This window comes from Zalophus californianus, chromosome 12 (genome assembly GCF_009762305.2).
Source record: "Zalophus californianus isolate mZalCal1 chromosome 12, mZalCal1.pri.v2, whole genome shotgun sequence".
NCBI lineage: Eukaryota > Metazoa > Chordata > Mammalia > Carnivora > Otariidae > Zalophus > Zalophus californianus.
This window is the reverse complement of record NC_045606.1, coordinates 82,298,059-82,324,770: the sequence shown is the minus strand read 5'-3', so window position 1 is coordinate 82,324,770 and position 26,712 is coordinate 82,298,059. Positions and strand designations below refer to the sequence as shown.

Sequence of the window (26,712 nt, the reverse complement as noted above, 5' to 3'; positions counted from 1 at the left end):
CAAAATAGACTGAAAAGTCTCAAAACATTTACCTGCCAAGCACTCTTACCAAGAAGCTAGAGAATGTGTGCCACTGAAATAAAGTAGTAAATTATAAAGAAGCCAAGGGATCCAGCAAACATAGCTCCAACCCAGAGTAAGGCAAAGAAAACCCCAGGAAAATGGTGAAGATATCCAAAGGTGACAGCTTTATAACAATGAAAAGAGAAGAACAAAAGAACTAGTCCAGATTGGTACAGGTCACAAGGCTCCTGGAAAGTACTGAAAAAGATAAAATTAACAGGCTGAATCAATGTCTTAAGAGGAGATTTAGAGGGCGCCTGGGTGGCTCAGTTGGTTAAGCGACTGCCTTCGGCTCGGGTCATGATCCTGGAGTCCCGGGATCGAGTCCCGCATCGGGCTCCCCGCTCGGTGGGGAGTCTGCTTCTCCCTCTGACCCTCTTCCCTCTCGTGCTATCTCTCATTCTCTCTCTCTCTCTCTCTCTCAAATAAATAAATAAAATCTTTAAAAAAAAAAAAAAGAGGAGATTTAGACAGGTAGAGTCTGGGGGTCAAATTAATAAGTACATAAAAAAATACATAAACCTTTAAAATTATTAAATCCAGGGTAAACAAAAAGTTCTGCAGAAAATGAAACATAATCATAATATATCATATGGCTCGGTGGTAATTAGCATTTACAAAGTAAAGACTGAATCAGAATTAGGATACAGTCCTATTGGCAGGATGAGGGAAAAATACACACACACCCATGTGAATCCTCATCTTCAATGGTATGAAGGAAAAGGGTCATACCCGACACTGAAAAGTTAACAAAGAGCGATAAAAACAATTTACTCAAAGATATGGATCAGCCAAGAATTGAAAATGGCTGCCTCAAGGGACTGGGAAAATGGACTAGTACATTTCTTAATAAGCCCATAGAGTTCTTTAAATTTTTATGCATTAAAAATAAAAACTCACAAACTTGAAAAAATTATATACAAAAGAATACAGCTCAGTACTACTCAAAAGTGGCTACCAGCCTGCAATGAGAGATGAAGCTTGTACCAGAACATAAATCAACTACATCACTGAGAACACTGCTGACATTTTTTCTGTAGCAAGTTTTTGTTTTGTTTTGTTTTTAAGATTTTATTTATTTATTTGGCAGAGAGAGAGACAGCGAGAGAGGAAACACAAGCAGAGGGAGTGGGAGAGGGAGAAGCAGGCCTCCCGCGGAGCAGGGAGCCCAATGCGGGGCTCGATCCCAGGACCCTGGGATCATGACCTGAGCCGAAGGCAGACACTTAACGACTGAGCCACCCAGGCGCCCCGCAAGTTTTTCTTGATGAAAGAAGCAATGCCTTGAGTTACATTCTGGCTCAAGCTCCTTATATTCTATCAAGGCACTCTGAGTAGGACTGGTAGAGATCAAGGGTCAGCACACTTTTCTGTACAGGGCCAGATAGCAAACATCCTAGGCTTTGCAGGCTATATGGTCTCTGTCACAACTACTCACCTCTGCCACTGTATCACAAAAACAGCTATTGACAACCTATAAACAAACATGGCCATGATCCAATGTATTTATGACACCGATATTAAAATGTCATAAAATTTTCATGAGCCACAAAACTTTTTTCTACTTCACAGGCCATATGAAACAAGTAGTGGGCCAGACTTGGCCCATGGGCCACAGTCTGCCAGCCCTGGGATAGACGGTATAATAAACTTTAAAAAAAAATGCTGTGTGATAGTAGTTTCATCTAGTATGAGAGTTTTTTCTTCTCCTTTTTATGCTTTTCTCCTATTTAAAAAAATAATAATGCTGAAGAATATCTAAAGCTCAAAAAGCTTTAAAACCATTTATGTACCTACAAATACATCTCTCTACTCTCTGAGCAGGCCTATATCCCAAATGACCTCAATTTATATTAAAGGTACTACAGGAGAATGGCTATTCCCCATAATCCTCAGACGGTTTTTAGAGGCAATTTCCTCTACTCTGCCATTTTAACAAACAAAACTTCATTGTAATGAAAAAAGCCTCACTCTGTCTTAAAACACAACAATCGTATCCTGGAATCCTAGATTTAAAGAGGAAAGATGGCAGCTCTCTCCTAGTTAACAATGAAGTCATAGTTAAGAAAAATACAAAGCTACTGACTCAATCATCTCATCTTTCAAATTTCTTCCTTCAGCAATGCATTAGCAATGCATTAAAGTTCCCCTAACCAGCAAAGGCCCCAAATCCTTCAAAATCTACTGGGTTTCTCTATAAACTCCGTTTCAACTGAAGAGGGGCCAGAAGGGACAGTACAAGATGAGCCTCATCTACATCACTAATATCACAGCCTCTCCAAGTGATGGTGAAAACCGGAAGGCCTGACTCCCTTGCTGAGTGAATGATCATCCTTTCACTGTGTGGCTATACAGGAAACATAAGCAGTAAGTTTCAGTTAGGTAGAACAACCGTGTCCAAGTTTCCAAGCTAGTACAGTCCTCACACAGAAAGGAAGCAGGATGGCATTCTGGTCCGTGCCAAGACTTGGAAGAAGCATGGGGGAGTATCCAACCAGGGACTATTCCCACTAACGTCCACCAAAAGACCCAATTATGGCTAAGTTGAGAGCTGCTTGGAGACCACCTACTACAAGAGGGAGAGAAGACACTTGAGCACTCTATGACTTATTGTTTTGGGCATCATAAAAAAGAAAGTGAAGAAATTCAGCCAATACCTCAGAGACTGTTAAAATTTTACCATTCTAAAAGAAACTGGCCCAGGATTTTTCAGGCTGACAGTGCCACCTAGTGGCTTTCCATCTTAAACTCATTTGGGGCAGCCACCTCTAAGGGGATACAGATATGTTCATTAACCTCTTTTAGTTCATAAAAACAAAGCTTCCAGCATCTCTTGCCGAAAGTAAAAATAGACTGGAAAACATCACAGCATTCTGGGAAAGTGAGGAAAACAGGTCTACCACTCAAGGTACCAAACCCAGCAACTAAGAAAAAATACAGCACTGTTGCTGGACCCAAACAATCAAACAGCACTAGTTCCTGTCAAAGGAATCCAACCCAGGATACTTCAGGAGAGCTCTCAGAAAAACACAGCACATGAGAAAAAACTCAAAATCAGGAGAGTCCCAAAATAGAAGAGAAGCTTGATTTGACATAGGAAATCTAAGAGAAAGCCATTTGTCAGGCAGACAGAAAGAAGTCTTAAAATAGGAGAGATAATCCAAGATGGCAATGTCCACAACTTTAATTCACGAACTTCTAAATGAAGTTATGCAAATTTATGACAAGAAAGCTCTTACAGTTTCTAAGTCCCCTGCAATAAACACACACACACACACACACACACACACACACACACACACACACACACACACACACACAGGCAATCACTGCACATACATGCACACACCACTCACTTGCCCTAAAATAGAAATGCTTCAGCTCTGGATTGATTGTTCAGATCTTTGTACTATCACCAGCTGACAATGTCCACCATGCATCTTAAGATGCCAAGAATGACTCACCTTGGCAACAAACTGCTTGTCCTTCTGGTCCAAATTAGCAGTGGGAGCCACATAGTCTCTCCATATTCTCAGCCTGCGTTCTTTGGCAAACCTGGCAACAAAATCAAGGATGCAAATCATTCCGACAGAATAGGTCAGCAAATGGAATCCACCATCGCCATGGGAGCAAACAGTACAGAATCCTACTCTACCTCATAGACAAGACACCCAAGAGAAAGGCCACCTGTGAAACCAGAACAAAGTGTGAAAGCCACAGGAAGGAGTGTACAGCAACTGGAACTGTCCAAGATATATAAAGACCATACACCCTTGGCTGGCAGACCGGGGTCTAGGTGTGCACTTTTTCGAGCCCAGACAGTATGAGCCCATCTTGAATTAGCTCGTTAGCTTATCCAGTCTCTCCTGAGGGACTACTAAATGCCAGGCGCTGGAATGACAAACACAGAGCAACTGCTCTCTGAAGTGGGAAGAACACCCACATCTAAACAAACAAATACATTTTTTAAAAAACACAGGCCTGCTCAATTTCCATTTGAATAAAAAAAAAGATTATCAGCTAACCAAATCTTATGTGAAAAACAGAACAAAATGTTCTCTGTAGTGCATCTAAAGAAGAAAAGGGACCAAAATCCACAGAAGTTCACTGACAAAAGTGAAAAAAACGGTGTTGGCAGACATTTGTTTTACAGTACCAAAACCACTAGGAATTTTTTCGGTCAGGCTAAGAGAGCAAAATGGAATATGTGCGAAGATTTAAAAAAAAACAGTGAACAGCTATGTTTTCAAATATACTTTTTGTGTTTTGTATTTACAAAAGTCTTTACAAATAAATGGATACATGTGCAAGGGAAAGGAACTCTTATTTCTGAAAACAGTATTGCAACCTTTTTGTAAAAGAAGCACTAAAATGATAAAGAGACAAAGTAGCATGTAGTAGTTATAAAATACATAAAATTCTTTGACAGAGATTTAACAATGCAAGCAAGTCAAATACTGCATGCAAAAGAACAGGCTAGTAATCACATATTATTGAAATATGATATGCATTCCTTGGTCTAAACCTGTGTTTAAAATCCCATAAAATCCGTAGATGTTATAAAACATGTAGATACTGCCATTGTACTCATTTTCTTCAAAGAGAAGCAGGAACTTAAAGAATGCAAAAAGAATTATCAACCAAAATTATATTTAGAATAATGGACTTACAGGATTTTCTGAACAAAAAAATTCTGAGCATCACAGAATAATTAGAGGTATTGGGAACACTGTATTTGATAAGAGTATTTTATATTTTGAATTTAATTGTGGAACATAAAGACTAAAAAATTTTATACAATTTTTTTAATCAGATACGCCATATCTGATGGCCCAGATTAAAATCTACTTTTATAAAAAAAAGTTGCAAGTCTTTCTGCTTATAGGCACAGAAGGATGTGAAAGACTCAGGGAAGAAAACTATACTCCTCCAGTTCATGTTCTTGCACATCTCTTAGCTGTGTGCCTCAAAGGCCAAAAATGGGAAGTTGTCAAGACCATCATAACTTTATGATTCTGAAATAAATCATACAATACCCCTTGAGAGTGGATCATTGTCATCAGTGGTTGGTGGGTCTTCTGCTTAAACGTATATCCTGGGAGATGGTGGTTGGGGCTCTCCCCAAGCATCATCTCTATTCATCAACTCTTGCTGCCTGCTTCATTTTCTTCCATTTACCCCATCAAGTGAATGAAGTTCACCTACACCTGGATATTCTTGACCTTGACACTTGAAATACCCACCCAATCTTTGGAATATCCAACTACTGTTTTTCTAGAAATAAGTTATTTTCTACATAGTCTTTAACCACAAGGGACCTAGCTAAAAACGTGACAACACCACCGTGAGGTTACGATAACATTTTTCATTAAAACATGCTTCAATAGATGAGGGCATGAGGCCTCACAATAACATTGACTAGTCCTGTTTTAGGACCCACAGGCTCTATCTTTCCATCATACCCCTGGCTCCAGCCTACCTGTTTGGTAGTAGCTGATAAGTGATTGTATCATCCTCAAATGAGCCTCAAGTTTCTTTCATTCCAAATGCCTAAAACTCAGAATTTCAGTGAGGGGCTTGGGGGGAAAAAAAAAAGTCACCCCAAAACATTAAAGCAGCAAATCTGGTGAAGAACAATTTCTGAATGAAAATCTAGCCTTTACTGTATAGCAGTGAATCAGACAACCCAGAGACTTCTAAGTAAGCAACTCCTCTACGAGATCTTAGCGTCTTTGGAACTTCCTTAATCCTGAACTGAAATACAACAAATACTGACATAGAGAGTTGAGAGAAGATTACAAGATTTCTTTCCCTAAAGATCCTAAATAAGATCTTAGGCTGCAAGCTTTCCCTGACAGACCTTACCTCTCAGCTGCCCTCAGCTTTTCTGCACCCCGAGTATAAACTGCAATCGACCAATCCACACAGCGAGCAAAACCTTCCTTCAGGAGGAGCTCTGTGATGTTGCCATTCTGAAAAACAAGGCACAAGAGAATCCATTTCTCTAGACTTTTGACACAATCAACAGCCACAATCCATACTGCAGTTCATATTTTTAAAAAGGGGGGGGAGGAAGGAAGGAATGAATAAAGGCACTTCTCTAATTAAGAAACCAGCTCTGAGATGGGAGACACCACTCTGCAGCAACTCCTAACAGCCTTGGCTTCCCATCCCCACAACACCCAGCACAGTAACTCTCACTTAACGGGAGTAGGATAAATGTTAGTGGCATTGAATGGAATTGACATTTCAACAGCTCTTCTTGTGGGCAGAGGAGGATGTTAATCTTTAGTAGAGATTACACCTTATTATTTCCTTCCCTAAGATCAGCACTTACTCCCCTTTTCATATAGAGAAAGCTAAAGAACGGGCTGAGTAAGGGAATAACTTCAGCTACATTTTGCCCAGTGAATTACAATTCCCATTCTACTGTGACACAGAGCCATCTGGTAGGGCACAGGCAGACAGCTAGTCCTCCAGAAGAAACAGACATGACCTTGGCACATTCCAAACCAAGCCTCCCAGCCTTCCACACCAGCCATCATGAAAGAAATCTCTAGCCAAAGAATAAGTAACAGTAGTTTAATCTGTACCAGATATAGGTTACAATAATGAAAATTCACTTGCACCTGGGTGGTACAAAACAACGTCACTTCCTTTCCAGGAGGAACTCACCTACCAAAGTCTATGCCTGGGAAGAACTGATAGTCACAACTAGAAGAACATAAAGAACCTATTTCCTGCTCAAAAGCAGAGTTAGGAGGTAAGTGGATAAGGCCTGGAGTACACAAAGTAATTTTTCCATAAAAAGGTTTCCTCATCATAGTTCTACCAATACTTTATTTTTTTTTTTAAGATTTTATTTATTTATTTGACAGAGAGACACACAGTGAGAGAGGGAACACAAGCAGGGGGAGTGGGAGAGGGAGAAGCAGGTTTCCCGTGGAGCAGGGAGCCCGATGCGGGCCTCGATCCCAGCACCCTGGGATCATGACCTGAGCCGAAGGCAGCCACTTAACGACTGAGCCATCCAAGTGCCCCAATACTTTATTTTTTTAAACATTTATTTGAATTATGTTAACTGAATTGAAATTTTAAAAATATTAAAAAAAATAAATACATAAATATTTGATAGAATTCAAAAAAAAAAGTAAAGATTTATTGGAGAGAGCGAGCGAGCGAGCACGCAGGGGAAGGGTCAGAGGGAGAGGAGAGAATCTCAAGCCAACTTCCCGATGAGCAGGGAGCCCAACAAGGGGCTTGATCTCGGGACCCATGAGATCATGACCTGAGCCGATACCAAGAGTCAGACACCTAACTGACTGAGACACCCAGGCGCCCCTAGTTCCACCAGTACTTTAAAGAGCTCCCTCTAGAGCTACATACAAACCTCAGCAATCTTGTTCTACACAGTTCAGTGCCACCGCTCATCTATGGGGCAGCCCTTCAACTTGCCTATTCTGAACCTCAAGGGCCAACACTTGAGAAACAGGAGTTCCTCCTCCCCTTACAAACTCAAAAGTTGAGGTTCATTTTCTAAAAGTGAGTAAGTTGGACAGATCTGTCCAATTCTATCAGTTAACTGATGTCTCCCTAGAAAATGCCTCAAAAATCAGATGATAATCCTGCCAAGATATATAAAAGGTTCTTAAATACAGAGAGAAGAGAAGCAAACCACAGCCCATCAAACACCAAATGCACCCCTAACCCCATACAGCCCAGTCTGCACGGGCACACTCACTGGATGAAGGATGGTACCCAGAATGTTCTGGTTGTGGCAGCTCTCCAGAATGATCTGAACATCTCTCTGAAGCAGTCGAGACTCGGTGAAAAATTTGGCTTCTGCAGCAAAAGGCTCTGGCGTTTCACTGCCATCTGCTTCCCGCCGAAAAGTTGGGCACTAAAACAAGAGTAAGGTAGGTGGGTAATGCAGCCTCAGTGTGAGTGCCAGGCACTCCTCACACCACACCAAACCACCCCAAACCGCAAATACCACAAAGCTAAGCTACGGAAGGTCTCAAATCAGGCCTTCTAACCCCTTTTTAAAACATACTGGTAAAAGGGACTAGAAATAGCAAATTGTCAGACTTCTTGGGAAGGTAAATAAAACTCATGTCACTATCATGGGGCAATTTTAAATTATATTTGAAAATTACCCCTTGCCAAGAAAAGAGTCACAAATGCCTAGTTTTAAATCCCCAATCTTTTTTTTTTTAATCAAAATGGATATTTTACATTAAGACAAGCCATTCTCAGAAGAGACAGAAAGCTCTGAAGTTTGCTTTCTGCGTCTCAACCACCTCTTCACCACAGCCCACTCGAAACAAACCCTAAGTACTTTAAAAGATTTTTTTTTTAATCTTATTTGATCTAATGAGAATAGTCCCACTGCAAAGTTTACAGTATAAAGTACTCTAGTCAATGCTAATGGCCCATATTAGGAAGAATAAGTAAATCCAGAGTCCCAGAGTAGAAGAATCTACCTGTCACTGAATGCTTCCACAAACCCTATATCCACCCCATAGCCCACTGTATGGTCTGACCTTGATCCCTGACAGCATGACCGTAACCAGGTAGTAATCTGGAAGGAGCAGGGCCCTGACCACACTGCCGTCCCGCACATGCTCGATGATAGCTGTGTGACAGAATAAACAGCTTAAGTCATTAGCAAAAGTTGTGCCAGGGATAAACAATGCCCAATCAAACTCCATTTAACACAGTTCATCTCCCCAAAACCCCCAGAAAGCCTCCCTCTGAGAAGTGACAAAACACTAGAAAGATCACAAGTATCCATACAACAGAGTCTTCTACAAACTACTCCTGGGAATACAGATTAGACTGACTTCTAGGTCTTCTCTACTTTCTGGGATCTCGTGGCTCATACCTAGGCTTTGTTATCCGTAAGCTAGGGGGCTCACCACTTGAGTACCAAGTGTGCAGCAAAAAATAAGTAATAATTCAGATTTGGTAATAATTTTATTCTACTCAGTCTGTAGTTAACGAAGTCTCAAAACTGGGCCAAGAACTACAGTGTGAATGAGTGTATGCATGTGTGTGTGTGTGCGTGTGTCTTTACTTATATACAGAATATAATTTCAGGGATGTTACTTAAGCAGCAGCTTTTAGAACACAGCAAGTTACCCAATGTGGAAAATTACCAGCAATCTACTACCCTGCACCAGCAAAGGATTAACCTCTCTCAAAATACATCTGATGTAACCTACATGAACTGGATTCAAGTTACCTTCCAAAATACCACAGTGCTATTGCACTCTTAACAATTTCCTTTGGATACCAAGTAAAATAGCTTTTATAAACCTCAAGACACTTGAGAGCAAACAGAAATCACTCTGCGTCTTGTCTGTCTTTTCCCACCAGCCTCACCATTGACAGGTTTCTGATGGTGTGAGTCCACAAAATGCCTTGGGTTCTCAATGGTGTACTTGAGGTCCCGGATAGTATGTGAACCATTTCCCTCACTCCATGTTCCTTTCTTAGCTGCTTTTGCTTGTTCCTCACATTCTGAGAGTCGGTTCTGCTCAGGACTGGGACATGAAAAAGAAACACGTGTGATAAGTTCACAACGGGGAAAAAAAAAATCAGGTTCTTCTTTGAACTCAGCATCTGCTCCCCTTGAAGAAACCAAAGCTTTTGTTTCAGACCTATGGCTACAGACCCAAGCCTATAACCAGAAAATCACCATGAGTGTAATTTCCGGATTCCAGTCTTGTTCCCTCAAAACAACAGATTTGCTCTTAAGAGCATTTAATGAGAAGATGCAAAGAACACACATCTCGGTACTACCACCATCAGTGATTACAAGAGAACAAGCTGGTGGCTCAGAGGGAAGCCTCTCCGGGGGGTATAGCCTCATTTAACCATCCCAGATTCAGGAACTGGAATCCAGGAAGAGCTCAGCACAACACAGCACAAGGACAGTGACTAAGAACCACTCTTATTCCCTATTGTCTACAGAACAGGGCTGGGGAATACAGAGCAAATACTATTATTACAGATGTCACCCCAAAACTACTTACACGTTCAATAAGACCAGCTAGGCAAAAGAAGTCTGAAAAGCTTCCATTTTGAAAATGGAAGACTCCTCCTTCATGAAGCAGGAAACCAAATATATATGAGAAAAGTCAGAAAACCAGAAGATAGACCTGAAAACAAAACCAGAAATGGTTTCCCCCTTCGCCGCCCCAGAAACACACCCCTGAGCTAAAGGGAACAGTGAACTCCAAGGCCTTTCCACAATCTCAACACCCGGTCCCATCAAAGGCTGTGTGCATAAATTGAATCTCCCACCTTGAGCAGTAGGGATATGGGAACAGAGATCCCTGACCTACAATTTCTTAAGCCAGAAGTCTTTAGTACTGTTCTTTTCCCCTCCTTCCCAAAGAAGATAGTCACATCTTTGGGGACCCAAGACTGCAACCAGAATTCAATAAAAAATGTAGCTTAAGAGATAGAAGCAAACATAGAATCTGAGGAAAGGAGAAGTCAAGACAGCTTTAAAGAAAAAAGACTGGGACTCCAGGGGAGATTTCTTTGTTGAGATGGTACAACAGAGCTATGAGCTTTTTAAAAATTTTCATTCTGGTTGCAAACTGGATTCCCAAAAAATACTGCAATGATAATCATGTCAACAATTCTCCTTAAGATACAACTTCAGCCTCCAAAAGTGCCACTTAAGACAAATGTCTTTATTCAATTAAATTCCCAACATGCTCACCCCCCAATTATAGGCTCCAACAAATGTTTCTTTGCAGTTAGAAAGGACCCACAGAAGTATACGGTGAATGAGTTGGCCTCAAAGTCTATGAAGGCAGGAAGAATGCAAAAAGTACATTCTTGTCTTTGCTCATCCTCATCACTGGTACAGTTCATGCAAATATTTACCTAAAACCTTTTGTACACCAACAACAGTCATATAATACAGCAAGGACTTAATGATTTAAACAGCATCTTTAGCCTCCAAATTACTGATGTAACATATCACTTTTCAGAGACTAAAGTGTTAATTAAAGCCAGCTGCAATCCATCCTACTGTGAGCCAATACTGGTGAACTTGAACATGATACATGTGCTATAAAGCTTACATAACTAACACTCATTCCCATTACGTTCACACTGCCATTAGCTAAACAAATACATTTCTACCTACTATTTAAGCATCTACAGATCGGTAGACCAAAACAGGCTTAAAAGGCTTTGGAGAGACAGAAAATTTTCCCTGACTTTAAAACAGAACCATTGAACCCTTGTCAGTTTCCCTAGATTCTAAGCAGCAGATTTTGCTTTGAATTCTATTTAATTCACTCCACTTTATTTTTCATTGCACTTATTTCTTGCACATGATATACTGTATATCTATTTGTTTATTGGTTTCTTGTCTATCTCCCCATTAAAATGTTAGCAGAAACTGTTCACTGCTGTATTCTCAGTGCCCAGAACACAGCCCGGTACATAGTAAGTGCTCAATCTTTTGGGATGGATGGATAAATACTCTGGAACTGAATATCTATCGTGTAAGACATAGCCTATTGGCGCTTATGAATATAAAGAATGGAAATGCCTTGTCTCAAACTCCTTTATTTAAAGGAATTATACATGTCAAATGCTACTAATGAATCTTGAGTGACCTCCCGGCTCAGAATAATCCACACTGGGGCAGGAAATGTCCTAAAAGCCAGGAGAGCACCAGGGGACAGCACCAAGTTACCCAGGGGACAGGAAAGAAAATGCAGCAAAGACACAGTAAAGCTGACTACCCAACCTCTTTTGAGCGACCCCAGCTCTCAAGGTGGAGGAGAAGGAAGTTTGAGGGGGTCAGAAGAGTAATAAATACTTACTTATTAGCTCTCATGCCTTCTCTCCGGGTGGCCAAGCCCTCTGCAACCAGAGATTCTGCAATGTTTTCCCCATTGGTATCTGAGGAGGAAAAAGGGAATTAAACACAAGATGCAAATCTGTCTCCAAAGCAGCAGAGCTCAAATGGAACCACTTTCACCCTTAACTCTTCAAGAAGAATGATGTTGCCAGAGAACTGGACAGGGCAGCAACATAGTGTTGGGTTTTTCAGAAAACCTCTTCTCCCAAAATGTCTAGTCTTAAAGACCCAAAGGTCTTTAAATCTTCTTCTTCAGGACTTTGTTTCTAATTTTCTTGCGTATCTTCCAGGCCAAAGGCAATCTCGGGAACTACGGAGACTGAAAGAAAAGCAAGACACACACAGCAGCCCAAGAGAGTATAAAGAACACTGACCTAAGGAGCAGAGGCCTGGAGCAGAATACAAATTCCGCCACTTAATAGCTTAGACAAGATCTCTCAGTATCTTATTTTATTCACCTATAAAATGGGAAGTATACCTGCCACATGGGTTCTTGCGAAAATTAAACCACAATGTCTGTAAATCTAACCCAGTGCCCAGTACACAGCAGGAATTAAAAACAAAAAATTAGTCCCCACACATGTACAATCATGGATTCATTTAGGATTGTCTATCATGTTTTACACAGCAAGTCTAACTCCTCTCAGGATACCCTATTCTCTGCTCCAAGAGGACACCAAGACAAGCTACACTGTTTGTCAAAGACTTTCTCCTGCTCTCAGAGACAGAGGGGCAGAGGTAGTGTCTAGATTTCTAATCTATCATATAGTAGCAAGCAAGAAAAATGAAGTTAAACTTAAAACCCAATCTGATTAGGTTCTACCTGGGCACTTGAAACATTAATTGCATTTCCATGCTATTGAAAAAGCTTTCAGGTTCTGTATGCTCTTAAATCTCCGCTTGTCAGACAAAGCAATAAAGGAAGACATCTGTGAAGGAACTGCTGCATAAAAATCTTTAATGTGGCAGAGAACAAGGTCCCAAATAAACTGAAACACAGGAGTCTAGCTAATAGGTAAGGTCAGCAAAGAGTAAAATTCTTAAGATTTATATACACTATGTATTGACTTCTGTAAGCAGTAACAATATATACACCACGCCCAAATCCAGCCTAAATGTCCTGCCATTAGCATTGCCCAAATTGCTACAGAAGCAAATTATAAGCCTCTTTTACTACCAAGGAAAGTCGAGATGAATGATATTTATACAACAAATTCTCAGGTTCTGAGGCTGAGCATGGATCATCAGAACCTCTCCAGTGAGGTTACTGTGGAGGCCAGACACAGGCACACACAGCTATCTGACATTAGCAAATATTACAATGGTTGTTTCAAAACAACAGGAATCCCAAAGAGTAAAAAGTCAAAAGGAAAGGTTTAACAATTAAATGAAAACTTGAGCAATAAGGTGCCAAGATGTCAGGGAGCAGAAAGAACGAAGCCCAGGTACAAACAAGGTGTGTGGTCACAAAACCAGCCAATCAACTGCATGCCAAATAGCTTTCAGTTTCTTGGCACAGGGCACTGTGAAAAAGCCGTTGGCTGGCCCACTTCTAAAAAGTGAGTTCTGATTGCTCCTTCAAAAGGAAGAAAAATATACTTCCCTGGGCTGAACTCTGGCAACAAAATGTGGTGGACAGAATACTGAAATGGGGGATTTGCAGGCCAAGGATCTTATTCTTGCTTAGTACTTATCACTTATAAAACTGTAGTACTTATCACTTATAAAACTGCAGTACTTACCACTTATAAAACCGCAGTACTTATCACTTATAAAACCGCAGTACTTACCACTTATAAAACCGCAGTACTTACCACTAATAAAACCGCAGTACTTACCACTTATAAAACCGCAGTACTTACCACTTATAAAACCGCAGTACTTACCACTTATAAAACCGCAGTACTTACCACTTATAAAACCGCAGTACTTACCACTTATAAAACCGCAGTACTTACCACTTATAAAACCGCAGTACTTACCACTTATAAAACCGCAGTACTTACCACTTATAAAACCGCAGTACTTACCACTTATAAAACCGCAGTACTTACCACTTAAAAACCGCAGTACTTACCACTTATAAAACCGCAGTACTTATCACTTATAAAACCGCAGTACTTATCACTTATAAAACCGCAGTACTTATCACTTATAAAACCGTAGTACTTATCACTTATAAAACCGCAGTACTTATCACTTATAAAACTGCAGTACTTATCACTTATAAAACTGTAGTACTTATCACTTACAAAACTGCAGTACTTATCACTTATAAAACTGACCAAGTCACAATTGGGATGGTATTCTGACCACGTAGATGACTAGATTTTCTCCAAAAGTCAGAAGACTTAATTTTTTTTTTTTAAATAAGTTCTAGGTCAACCAAAATTTCTGAAATTCTACCATTCTTCTCTGTCAAATAAAAAGTCAGTAGCCATGAAATAGGATAAACATATGGATACTAATTTACCTAAGCCACTGTATCCTTCCATTAGAACTGGCATGGAGATTTCCTTAAAAGAGCTGAATGAAAATATTAAACTTTAAGTCATTTAAACCCGTAAAACTAAAAGATGTAGATAATTCCAAAAATTCTTTCAGTATGTATTTACTGATCACTTCCTATGTAGCAGGTTTTATTCTAAACACTAGTACAGTATCATGCTACATTATATCCAGTTTATAATTTGGGTCAATTTTAAAAATGAACTTTCTAAAAACAACAAAGAATTTTAAACGTCGACTTCCCTTAAAATAAACACTTAGACCATTTTAGCTGAAGACCAAGTTTACTTAAAAGAACTCTCAGAGGTGGTCTCTTTATAGAGATATCTGTGCCTGACATTTTCTGTAGTTTCAGGGAGGTCTCTGGCAGGGTACAGAAGACTGACCAGCTGTTATGGAATTGCAGTTTTTTAGGTGATAAAATCCTTGAGCGACTGCATTCTGAAGACCATGTGCTTCTATTCTTTCTAACCAGGAGCCACCTAACAACAATGCCTAAGTGTTTTATTTCCTACTGTTATTATTTGAATTTTGGATAAAAGGCAAATTTGTTTCTTTTTCTGAAAAGATTCTATATATTTCTATAATTCCCCATTTAATCAAGAAGCAGATAGCCATCTGTCTGGGAGGCTGAAAAGGGCGTTTGTCTACTGGGTAAATCAAATGAAGCATCTCCTGGGTCACCCTGGAGTCATCCAACTCAGTTTCCTAAGACCTCTACAGTTAAAATCAGAATCTTAAGAGGATGTTGTTAGCTGCTTGCTTACTTCCAGCTTACGTACTACCCAAGTCAAAAAATTATCTAAAGCAGCTCCGTTGGAAAGTTATTTTATCAAAGAATCAGAGAATTTAATCAAAGATTTAAAAAAAAAAAAACGCACTCCCAAAATAACTCCACAAAAGGCTGCTTTATGGAGAACAACCTACCAATCCTTTCAATGTCCTATTTCTGTTCAAACTCCATTCCACAATCTTATTCTCTCCCTGTACCTAATCCAAAAAAGATCAGAACACCTAATATCCCATGAGCCACCTGACCCAGCTAAACAACAGGCATATGTGCACGTGCACACACAATTACTGAGTACATACTCTGTGCCAGAGCCAAGTGCTTTACACATACTATCTCTTTCAACTCTCTCGATAGCTTACAAATGAAAAAACTAGGACTTACAAAGGCTAAGAGTTAAAGAATACACGGTAACAGAAGCCAGAATTCTAACCCACATCTACACAACTCCAAAGCCTGTGTTCTTTCCATTCCATTCCAAAACATGTGGCTTGCAAAAACCCACAAGCCCTAAACAACTCCTCCTTTGCTAAAAAGCCCCAGGAGAAGAAAAGCCAAAAGACTGATAAAGGAAACAGAAGATGCAATAGGAAATCTACAGGAATTCAATTAGCACTAAGACCTAGAAGCACAGAGCCACTGGGTTCCACAGGCTGATGGTCTAACTACAAGGAAGAATGCTACGGGGTACTACGCACACCTAACCCAGGCCAGCAAAGCAGGCACAGGAGTAAACAAGGAGCAGGAATCGGGGGCACTGCACCAGGAGCGCCTATGCACCATGAGCTCTGGTACTCAAAGGACTTCCAATTACACCTACAGCCAATTGTCCTCCATCAGAACTCACACTGGCCTTCCACCAGATAAAATCTGATCTTTGGAGAAACTTTAGACTCTGAGGGAAGTAAATCCTTTTCTCCTTGCTAACTCACCTTTTCCAAGGTAGATCATGCCATACTCTCGTCCCTGAGGAGTCTTGTTTTCTATCGTGAAACAGACTTCCTTCCCAATCAGCTTCTTCCGAAGGAACTCTCGGGCAGGAAATGCCCAAGGCTGAAAGACAAAACAAATGTGTCACATGAGAACCGCCTAGTTCCCAGGGGTCCTGGGATCGAGCCCCTATCAGGCTCCCAGCTCTGCCAGGAGTCTGCTTCTCCCTCTGCCCCTCCCCTGTTCATGCTGCTCACGCGCTCTCTCTCAAATAAATAAGATCTTTAAAAAAGGAGGATCCAGCAGTTGGTTTAACAAGCCCAGGCCCTAAAAACAGGCCTCATAGTTGCCCAGGTACTGGCAGCAGTACTTTCAGAGCTATAGTTTACTTCATGAATAATAACTGCCAATAATTTTATAGCACTTGCCATGAGCCAGCCACTACTTTCTAAATGCTTTGTATTTATTTATCAACCCACTCCTGAATGGGCTCCAAGAACTCACCTAGTCAAAGGGAAAACATAAGTAATACCACCTCCATTTGTTTGCCTCTCTCCAGTTTACAAAGCGCTTTCACTAATTATTAAACTAGCCTGAAAACAGTTCGAGGCACTGTCAGAATGAAGGCAAGGTTCTAGGGCTCTTATTTCAGAGTGAGTCTCCTGCTCAAGTAATAGCCTTGCTTATATCATTTCCTTCACCTTTTTTAAGAACAGCAGAGTTGAGAAGGGCAAGAACAATTCTCCCCAAAATGTCTCCGTTTCCTGCTCTAGTCTGAGGCTGCACCAATGGGACCCAGGTCCCTGGTAAGGAGTTATCTTGAAAATGGTGGTTCTTCCCTCCACCCATCTAAGGCCCTGACATAAGGGGTGAGCCACACATCCACAAAATGCAAAGTCTCCATGTGATCTCCAGATCCCCACCCCATCACTTCTAGGATGGTACAAAAGGAGAGGTCTCTGAAAGAGCCCTGTCAGTCAGAGCCACCTGCACTTGAATTTACAGTCTAGACCTAGCTCAGTGCCCCCAGTTCCCTTAGAACAGAAATGAGGAAGGAGGGGGTAAAGTTCAAGGAATATAGGATCTGCAGGACCTCATGCGCAGAAAAAATGCGAAGTACAAAAGGGAAGCGTGCACAGGATATGCATGTGTTGTCTACAATTGCCCAGAGCCACAGAGTTCGAGCTACACAGAGTAAAGGCAAACGGTATATCACTGATGTGGAAAGGAAGCCTCTGCTAACCTTTTCAGACCATTAAGATTATTCCATGGGGCTATCCAATAAGCTTTTCTAAAAGAAAAACATCCATATGAGTTCTCAGAAATCAGAAGCCAATCAAAAGATGGCAGTCCACCAAGCCATTGGGCCAGTATTCACAAAACTAGCACTGTTACGTAACATCAGTTGGGAATGCTTCTAGGAAGAACTGATCCTGTGTTAAGCTCTCTCAAGGACACAAAAACAAGCTTATCCTCATTCATCTAATGCTCTTTCCTCAAAGCACCCAAACAAAAGAGCCAATCACTCAATGGTCATATAAAGTTCATCATATTTTCATGTCCCATTTCCACCCCTTTCTCCACTCCCTAAAAATGAAAACAGCCACCTGTCACCAAAAAGTCTTGTAATTGAAAAATGAGCCCAATCATCAACCACATCACAAAAATCGTACTGAACAAACTAACACAGCCTCCTCCATTTTTTTTTAAAGATTTTATTTATTTATGTGAGAGAGAGAGAATGAGAGAGAGCACATGAGAGGGGGGAGGGTCAGAGGGAGAAGCAGACTCCCTGCCGAGCAGGGAGCCCGATATGGGACTTGATCCCAGGACTCCAGGATCATGACCTGAGCCGAAGGCAGTCGCTTAACCAACTGAGCCACTTAGGTACCCCGCCTCCTCCATTTTTATTACCTTAGTGATCGACTTCACTCTAAAAACATCCTCAGCTACAAATGTAATGTTTAGTATTCAGTTTTGAGACCACACTAATATCTAAAATTCAGTTAACACACGGTTTTCCTAAATACTTGGAAAAGCTCTGACAAAACAAGTACTCCTAAAAGACTTTGGTAAAAACTCATTTATCAAGGGTCAGTTCACAAGGAACTATCTAGCACCTATGGGGAAATCTGCAATTTCTACCAACTAAAGAAAATTACTAAAAGCTTTTAAGACTTGCTGAAGGAGCACCCTTCTCTTCACCCTTAGGACCTCATATTTTACAGTTGGTAAGTCACTGGGCAATAAGAGAAAGCCACCCTGGAGGTCTTGGAAAGGACATATACCTAATCCTATAAGAAAAAATAACCTAATTTCTGTAACCTCGCTTTTTTTAAACCAGTTTTCTCAAGTTGTGTTCCACCCAGAGTTGGGCAAATTCACAAACTACACAAGACTTTAGCTATGAAGAGAGGCAACTGAGGGAACCCACGGAAGCGACTGACCACACCACTCCTCACTAGGCCAAGAGAGCACTCCAGGACAAATCTTTGCGCAAGTGTCCATACAGAGGACAGCCAGCAGACAGCTTTCTGCTGGAGAAGGCTATCCCAACAAAGCCTCCCAGAACAACTCTAGGAATCAAGTATAGGGAAAGATGCCCAAAGCATTTATCAAATAAGCTCCAGAATGGCCTCACAGGAATGATAGCTGTGGTCTGTTCATGACGTCCCAGAGCTCAGTCTAAGAAGCAAATGGCTGTTAAGTAGTTGAGACTCAAAATTACCTCTTCCCTTTAGAATGTTCAACAGCATGCAACCTAGCAGCTTGCACTCTGCTCCCTGCCTCAAGCAAGGTTTAAGGTCTACCACAAGGAAATGAGTTTTTTATTTCCAATCTTTTCTTTGAACCAGGTAGACTCCTCCACTACTGAACAGTGTATGTAGTCCTTCAAAGCTAGCTACTTTTGTCCATGGCCCAGTGCTCAATACTTCTTATCCCATCTTCTCATCACCCCACCCATGGTATCCCATGTGTATGTAACCAATTCCTCTCGGCCCCACCACCCCACCACCCTAATTCTCAAGTGCTCCACTGAATGTAGGACTATAACATTCATTTCTGGATTTCTCATGAAACCAACATAGAGCTTCACACATAACAGGAACTCAGTAAATATGTGGGAAATAAGTATGTAATTCCCACAGTGCCCGTGAGTGCAGTATCTAGGCTGCCTAAGTAGCTAGGCAACACTGGGGATTAGCCTGGAACAGGGTAGTGATGGCTGGGGACATACAGTGGAGCTGCTTTTACTGCCACAGGACTTAGGAGAGAGCTGAGCTCCTTTGAAAGATGGTATCATGAGTGAAGGCAGAGAATAAACAACCAAATGATATTTGGGACAGTGACACAAAGGGAAGCAAATGAGCAATATCATCCTTGACTCCATCTGAATGTGAAAAAAATAGACAACATGCTCCAAAACAAAGGAAAACCAGCGAGAAAGGGTAATGCCACATTCCACAATCCACTGATCCCCAAAAAGGAGATGCTCAGGTTTTTTACCCTCATTATTCACATGTTTATTCACTGTTTATCTGTTTCATGTCAAGCACTGACTAGGTTCAAGAACAGAGATGTGAGATAAGGTCCCAGCCCTCAAAGTGCTTAAAATGTAGTAAAGAAAGACATATAAACATGAAATGAATGCGGGAATAACACTGAGCAAGGAAATGAATGCAATTCTGTTTCAAAAAGATCTGGGAACATATGGAGAAAGGATTAGAGGGGAGGAGAATGAAGGCAGAAGGACCATTATTTCAGCATTCCTAGCACACCATCAGAGTGGAACAAAGAAAAATAGGAGTAGTAATGAAGTTTTAAGGATGGAGAAGAGATCTCTTAAAGGAGGCAGACTCTCTAGGTCTTGATAAAGGCCTGGATGTCACAGGGGAAGGGAAGAGCAAAGGAAATCGGGTTTCTGATTTGGGTTACCAGTTGGCATCACTGGTCACTTGAGCCAAACCAGGTTCAAAAGCAAGGTGGTCGGGGGTGGGGGGGGGGGGGGCAGAAACCAGATCACAGCAGGGAAAAGAGAGACTGGATTATCAGGACAGAGAAGTAGTGACTGTGGCTGAGAAAGGGTGAAATCTGTAGCCATCAAATACTTCACATCTCCAGGACCTTTGAAGAGTTACCAGGAGAAACGTAAGGAGACAGGGTTGCTCTGGAAGAGAAAAAAAAGCACCACACTGTATAAATACATGAAACTGGAATGAGGGCTGGGATCAGAGCACGTAGTATTCTCTCAGCTAGGATAGTTCCTGTAAGATTTTACTGTACAGTTATATAGGATACAGTTCAAATATTTTAGAACGAGTTCCAACTGGCCATGTGTTCCTCCGCCCTAGATTCCCATCCACAAAACAGGAAATTAAAACCCAACCCTTCTTTCTTAGAGGCTACATTGCATCTTTCTTCTGGGGCAATGAACTTAATCAGCCCTAGCCAGCCAGGGTCAATGCTTCTCCTCTCATGAGCACTTGAGCTGTTACACAACACACAATTGAAAGGGAAAGAACTATTCCAAATGTTGCTCAAGAAAAGCACTTAGGACCCAAAATCTGAAAAGTGCTGTAAGAGTTAATCTTCAGGGCTCCGTCTAACAGTACTAGGCATATTTATAGTAAAAGAAATTAAAACAAATGGCAGTAGAGATTATAAGTAACATTTATCAAGTACTTTTAGACATGGGCTAAGCATTTGACATGATCTTGTTTCAACCTTACTAAATAACCCCAATGTCTACACTATCACTATTCCCAATACCTGTGGTCCTGATGGAGGACCAATGAAAAAGAATTTCTTTGGCCTATTTTGTCATCATCCCAAGAATCTAACTGGATTGCTGCCGAAAGAATTACGGGGGACTTTTCTCCATTTTCTAGACTACTGCTTCATTCCTGTAACTCAAAAAAAATGCCCCTTTATTATAGATTTTTAAAAACTACACGTTTTCCTTAAACAGAAGAGCCCCATGAGTTGCGTTTTCTTCTTCTCTTCCACGTCAGGGAACAGCAGAGGAAAGCTGAGGTAGCAAACTTGCCCAATTATCATCAAGTTGGGGACAAATAATCAGAATCCAGAAATTTCACTTTTGATGATAGCTGAGCACTACTTAAGAAGAGACAAGAACTGAGGTTTCAAAGTACGGGAGCCAAGAAGACTAAACAATGCCAAGTCTGGACTCACAGCAGTTGCTAGGAGATAGAAGAACTGAAGAAGTCCAAGGCAGACCCCAAACACAGCAAGGTGGGCAGGCGCTAGGGGTAAGGAAACAGGGCAATGAGGGGGATGCTGGGGCGCAAGGTCACAAGTCTCTCAAACGGCCACAACACAATGGTTCCTGCCTACTGAGCCACAAAGCTGCCTTGAGAAACCAATTAAAAACTCCCTCCTTTAACAATGCATGTTTACACAAAACTTTGCACACAACTTCAGGGGATTCACAGAGGCCGTTAGGGGCTCACGGATCCAAGATTAAGAACCTGTAATAAAGCACAGGCATGCAGTATGCTACTATTTATGAAAGGAAGAGTGTCTGCTTGGGAAGGTGATAAATATCTCTGGAAGGAGATACAACACACTAACAACATCAGTAGTCCCTGGAGAGAACTAGATTTTTCACTCTCTCTCCTTCTGAATTTTGAACATGAAGAATTCAAACATACATTAATAAAAGAACTCTGCCATAACCAATGGCAACCTCAAATGACTGAGACCATGTAGGAAATATTCCAACCTAGGCCAAGAGAAGGAGTGAAAACACGGACAAACCTGAAGAGGCTCCAAGCTTATGGGAAAAGGCAGGAGAAAAGGGCCAGAGACTGGGATTACTGCTAACAGGGTGAACGTGTAAACCTATGCAAGCCATGGTAGGTATGTCCAGAGTCATCATTCCTATGATACAAAAATAATACTCAAAATATACAGGAAAAGATTACAAAACTTGCATCAGTCAAGGAGATTGGGCTATAAGCTGGGTCCACAGCCTCAGACAAGCCTCTGGAAGCACCTACCTCATCCGGGGTATCTTTTGCATCAGGTTGAGTTGCAGCCGCCCGGCGGGCAAGATTTCCAGCTCGAATGTTGCTAAGGTTGATCTGCCTCTCGGGGGGAGGCCCACCACGAGGCTGCCCTCTGACAATGATGGCACAGCCTGAGAGGACCTACGGAGAGGGAGAAAAAAAAGAGAAAATTAGCTGTCTAGAGGTTAAGAAGAACATAGCAGAAGTTGTTCACTTACTGTATCCCCAACATCTCGAACAGTACTTGGCTCCTTTGAGGCATTCAAATATTTGTGGAATGACTGTTGAATGACTAAATGAATGGGATCCTTTTTAATTTCATAAGAGAAACACCTACAGAAACATTGGGCTAGCTTCTCAAAGGACAGACCCAGAAATAGAAGTAGGAATTAAACAAACACTGGAGAAGTCATAAAATAAATAGACCGTTCGGGATAAAGAGGCATGTGAGACATGGAGATGAATGACCTTTGTAATTTCATCCAGCGAGCACCACCACGTTCTTGTCAATTATTAAGAAGTTAATGTCTCCCCATCCACACATCCCATTCTAGGATGGAAGCACGCCATGTAAGGCCTAAGAAAAAGGGAAGCTGAAGGAAGAAGCCTTTACACTCCATCTGCAAGGAGCTGAGTATGCCCGATGCTACACTTCCGTTGCAGACAGCGCTCAGTCTACAGTAAGGGAGACATATGAAGTGATCTAGAAAGTCCATGCTCTCCAGGATTAAAACAGAAAAATCGAAGAGGCATCTCACAGCCCCCAAGCACAGTAGCTCCTTTTATCTCTCTAATCAAAGGCACCAGGCATAGAACCCACTTGCAAAAGAGCTCTGAAGCTCACTGGGATCTAACTTAAAATATTTGCAGGGGAGAAGAAGGGAGGATTTCAAGTGGGAGAAGAGAAGAAAAGTCGTAGAGAAAAAAATGACAAACGTCACCCAAGCTATTCAAGTTGTCTTCGCTCAGCAAGGCACAATTTAATGAACAGATGGACTCAAGCACTGGCTCTGAAAAACTCCCAATCTCACGCTTCAAAACAAGAAATAGCTGCAGAAAAATTAGTAGATGGAAGGCTGGAGAGTTCTGCCAACACAGAGCCCTGTGGCAGACAATACCATGGAGTTCTCTGTAAAGGAATGAATGCTTGGAAAGGCAGGCAACTCCTGGATACATTTGCTTAGCTGATATTTCTCCCTCACCTCTCCACTTCAATTAATGCTTTAAATTGTGAAATATTAATATAAATACAGAAACACATTTAAACACATACATACACATTAAAAAATAAGCAAAGAACTGAGTAACCACCACCCAAGTGAAGGACTAGGAACACGGCTGGAACCTAAGCTCCCCTCTGTGCCCCACTCTACTTGTAGCCCCTTCCCCTGCCACCATTATGACAACCCCTCCCTTGCCTTCCTGTACAGTTTTACCATCTATGTATACATCTCTACACAATATGGTTTCATTTTTTCTATTTCTGAACCCTATATAAATTGAGTCTACTGTGTGTGCCCATATGTAACTTGCTTTGTTTGCCTTTTGTTTTGTTTTTCTTGGTGAAACTCAACCGTGTTGATGTAAAACACTTGCTTATTCACTTTCATGGCTGTATATTTCACTGTATGAACAATTCATTTATCCATCCTACTAACTTTTACAGAAATGTCCAACAAATATACACATTCCAATTAAACAGAAAAGATAGTGCTCTGATTAATGTCTCAGTATCCTCAATACTTTAAGCACAAAGACCTTGGTCTAAATGGCTCTTCTCTGGCTACACCAGGACAACATATAATAAAAGACAGTCTTTCTTATCTAGTTACAGGTCATGCTCTTCATTTATACCCTTTCTGATCAAGTGTTACCAGCAATTAAACTCTATAGTTTCCAACCAAACAGCCTTTCGAACTGCCTCTCTTGAGAACCCATGCCCTGGGCATCATCCCTAGGAATTGACATTCTAAAAAGACAAGCTTTCAAGGTGAAGCCAGGAAAGAACAGATACATTAGAACACCGGATGCTTGGTGTTCCTGAAATGAGAAGCGCCAAGGATGTAAAGGAAAAGAGCCTGGATCACATTCATTTATAGTCAAGTCTTCACAAGCAGCGGAAGCAAGAATAGCATATTATAGAATACCTGCACTTGAAATCATTCACGCACAAGTTCTGAATGGGGCTGAGGAGAGCCAAGCTACATACAGCATATAAACCAGACAGAGCATCTGTCCCCAGTGCCTGATCCTCAGTTGTAGTCAATCTTTCACAAAAAGTAATGAAGCACTCCCAGGAGACCCAGTACTTCTCAGGGGGGAAAGCTAAGGTCCATTTACAAGAAAATCCACCTTAGTTGATCAAGGTAAACCCTGATAGGAGTGAGCACTGACCCAGGCTAGGGAAAAAAAAAAATCCTTATTTCAAGTCTGACCAAAAAAAAAACAACAAAAAACACAACACTGAAAAGCTCAAGAATAGAATGAGTGCTGGGAAGAATCCCCTTTGTCCCTACATATCAGAAAGGTGCTACCTCTAATGCCTCTACCTAGTAAACTAGATCCCTGGGGGGCAATGGGTCTGTAACTATTATTACCCTGGCCCCATAAAGGGCTTTGGCAAACAACTTGTGCACAGGAATTTTGCAAAACTTCCTCTGTACCTCCTCCCCTCTCCCTAAATGCTATTCTGAAGACTGTTGTCAGAACATCTCTGCATTATTGCACCAAATATGCCATTCAGACAACAGTCAATGCTTGGATTAATATTAGAGAGAGAGGATTTACTTTACATGTTGCTTGACACCTTTTATACTACTAAGTATACAAATTCAGGTAGCAGGCACGAATTCAACCTCCTAAGCAACAAGAATAGATGCTCACCATGGCAGGCAGTGCCATTCCTAGTCCCCCAGGAGGAAAGGACTGACCCATGTACATTATTCCTGTGAAACTCGCTCCCCCTCATTCAGCCATAGCCTTAGTGGAGAAGCAGGAAAAGACTGCGTCTGCAAACCATTAAGAAAGAAGAGACCTGGGGCGCCTGGGTGGCTCAGTCGTGAAGCGTCTGCCTTCGGCTCGGGTCATGATCCCAGGGTCCTGGGATCGAGCCCCGCATTGGGCTCCCTGGCCGCGGGAAGCCTGCTTCTCCCTCTCCCACTCCCCCTGCTTGTGTTCCCTCTCTCGTTGTGTCTCTCTCTGTCAGATAAATAAAATCTTTAAAAAAAAAAAAAAGAAAGAAGAGACCTATCTATAAGAGAAGAACCAGTTTCCTTCCTACTATTTATAGGAAATGAAATAACAAAAAGGAGGTATAGTGTGTGCTGAACTATCTCCATTGCAGCTTCTTTTTATTTTATTTTATTTACTTATTTGAGAGAGAGAATGAGATACAGAAAGCATGAGAGGGGGTAGGGTCAGAGAGAGAAGCAGACTCCCTGCTGAGCAGGGAGCCTGATGCGGGACTCTATCCCAGGAGCCTGGGATCATGACCTGAGCCGAAGGCAGTCGCTTAGCCAACTGAGCCACCCAGGCGCCCTCCAATGCAGCTTCTAAGGACTGTTAAACTCCTTCCACCTGCCTTATATGCCAATAATCTTTACTCAAGGTCTTCCTCAATTAAAAACAATTTTCTTTTGAGAGAGAGAAATTGGGGTGTTGGGGAGGGGCACCAGAGGGTGAAATGGGGGAGGGGAGGAGGGGTAGAGGGAAAGAGAGAGAATCCCAAGCAGGATCCACACCCAGCATGGAGCCCAATGCAGGGCCCAATCTCACAACACTGAGATCATGACCTGAGCCGAAATCAAGAGTCAGACACTTAACTGACTGAGCCACCCAGGCGCCCCCTCGATAAAAATATTTTAATGGTCTTCTCTTATCCAAGGTTCGTCACCAAATAAAGCCAAGGAGAAATAGCTTCTGGTGGGAAAAAATACTTAAAGGGTCTTTAAAAATGAAAAAGGCCAAGGGTTTATATATCAAATTTAACTTGTATCTCCTTATAGCACCAAAACAAATCATTTTTCCCCTCTGAATGACCTGACATCTAAGTGGATAACTTTTATAATTTTATTCATTGATTCATTTATTCATTTATTAAATCAATGCAAATCTGAGTACCTACTATGTGCCAGGTATTGTTCTAGGCAAGTGACATACTCAGTGAAATAAAACAGACAAAAATATCTACTCTTAGAGAGCTGACATTCTAGTAGGAGACAAATAATAAACATAAGTAAATAAAATATATTGTTTGTTTATCAGAATTTTAATTTCAGAAGAATAATGTTAAGATTGAGAGGAAACTGTCACGGATAACTGTTTTGCCAAAGCTGTACTGATTCATGTTGCAAACTTTCATGGATGCGGTAATTATCCTTAATTGCTAATTTACAGGGCATAAAAAGCAAGTCATATGGTAACTGCTTTATCCAATTATATTAATAAAATGACATACTCTAGAAAAACGATCTTAGCCCTACCTGATACAGCAGGAGGTT

At 41.3% G+C, this 26,712-nt stretch overlaps 1 protein-coding gene across 1 annotated transcript in view; it reads right to left on the bottom strand.

Annotated features, from left to right (window-relative positions):
• Window positions 1-26,712, bottom strand: part of SND1 (staphylococcal nuclease and tudor domain containing 1) — a 410,452-nt gene that overhangs the window by 359,383 nt on the left and 24,357 nt on the right. Inside the window, exons 2-9 of the mRNA XM_027574982.1 lie at window positions 22,205-22,354; window positions 16,187-16,307; window positions 11,919-11,997; window positions 9,448-9,608; window positions 8,607-8,698; window positions 7,805-7,963; window positions 5,929-6,035; window positions 3,528-3,618 (exon numbers count right to left, since the gene is read on the bottom strand). Of these exons, the coding sequence (XP_027430783.1) occupies window positions 3,528-3,618; window positions 5,929-6,035; window positions 7,805-7,963; window positions 8,607-8,698; window positions 9,448-9,608; window positions 11,919-11,997; window positions 16,187-16,307; window positions 22,205-22,354 (960 nt within the window). The remainder of the gene's footprint in view (window positions 1-3,527; window positions 3,619-5,928; window positions 6,036-7,804; window positions 7,964-8,606; window positions 8,699-9,447; window positions 9,609-11,918; window positions 11,998-16,186; window positions 16,308-22,204; window positions 22,355-26,712) is intronic.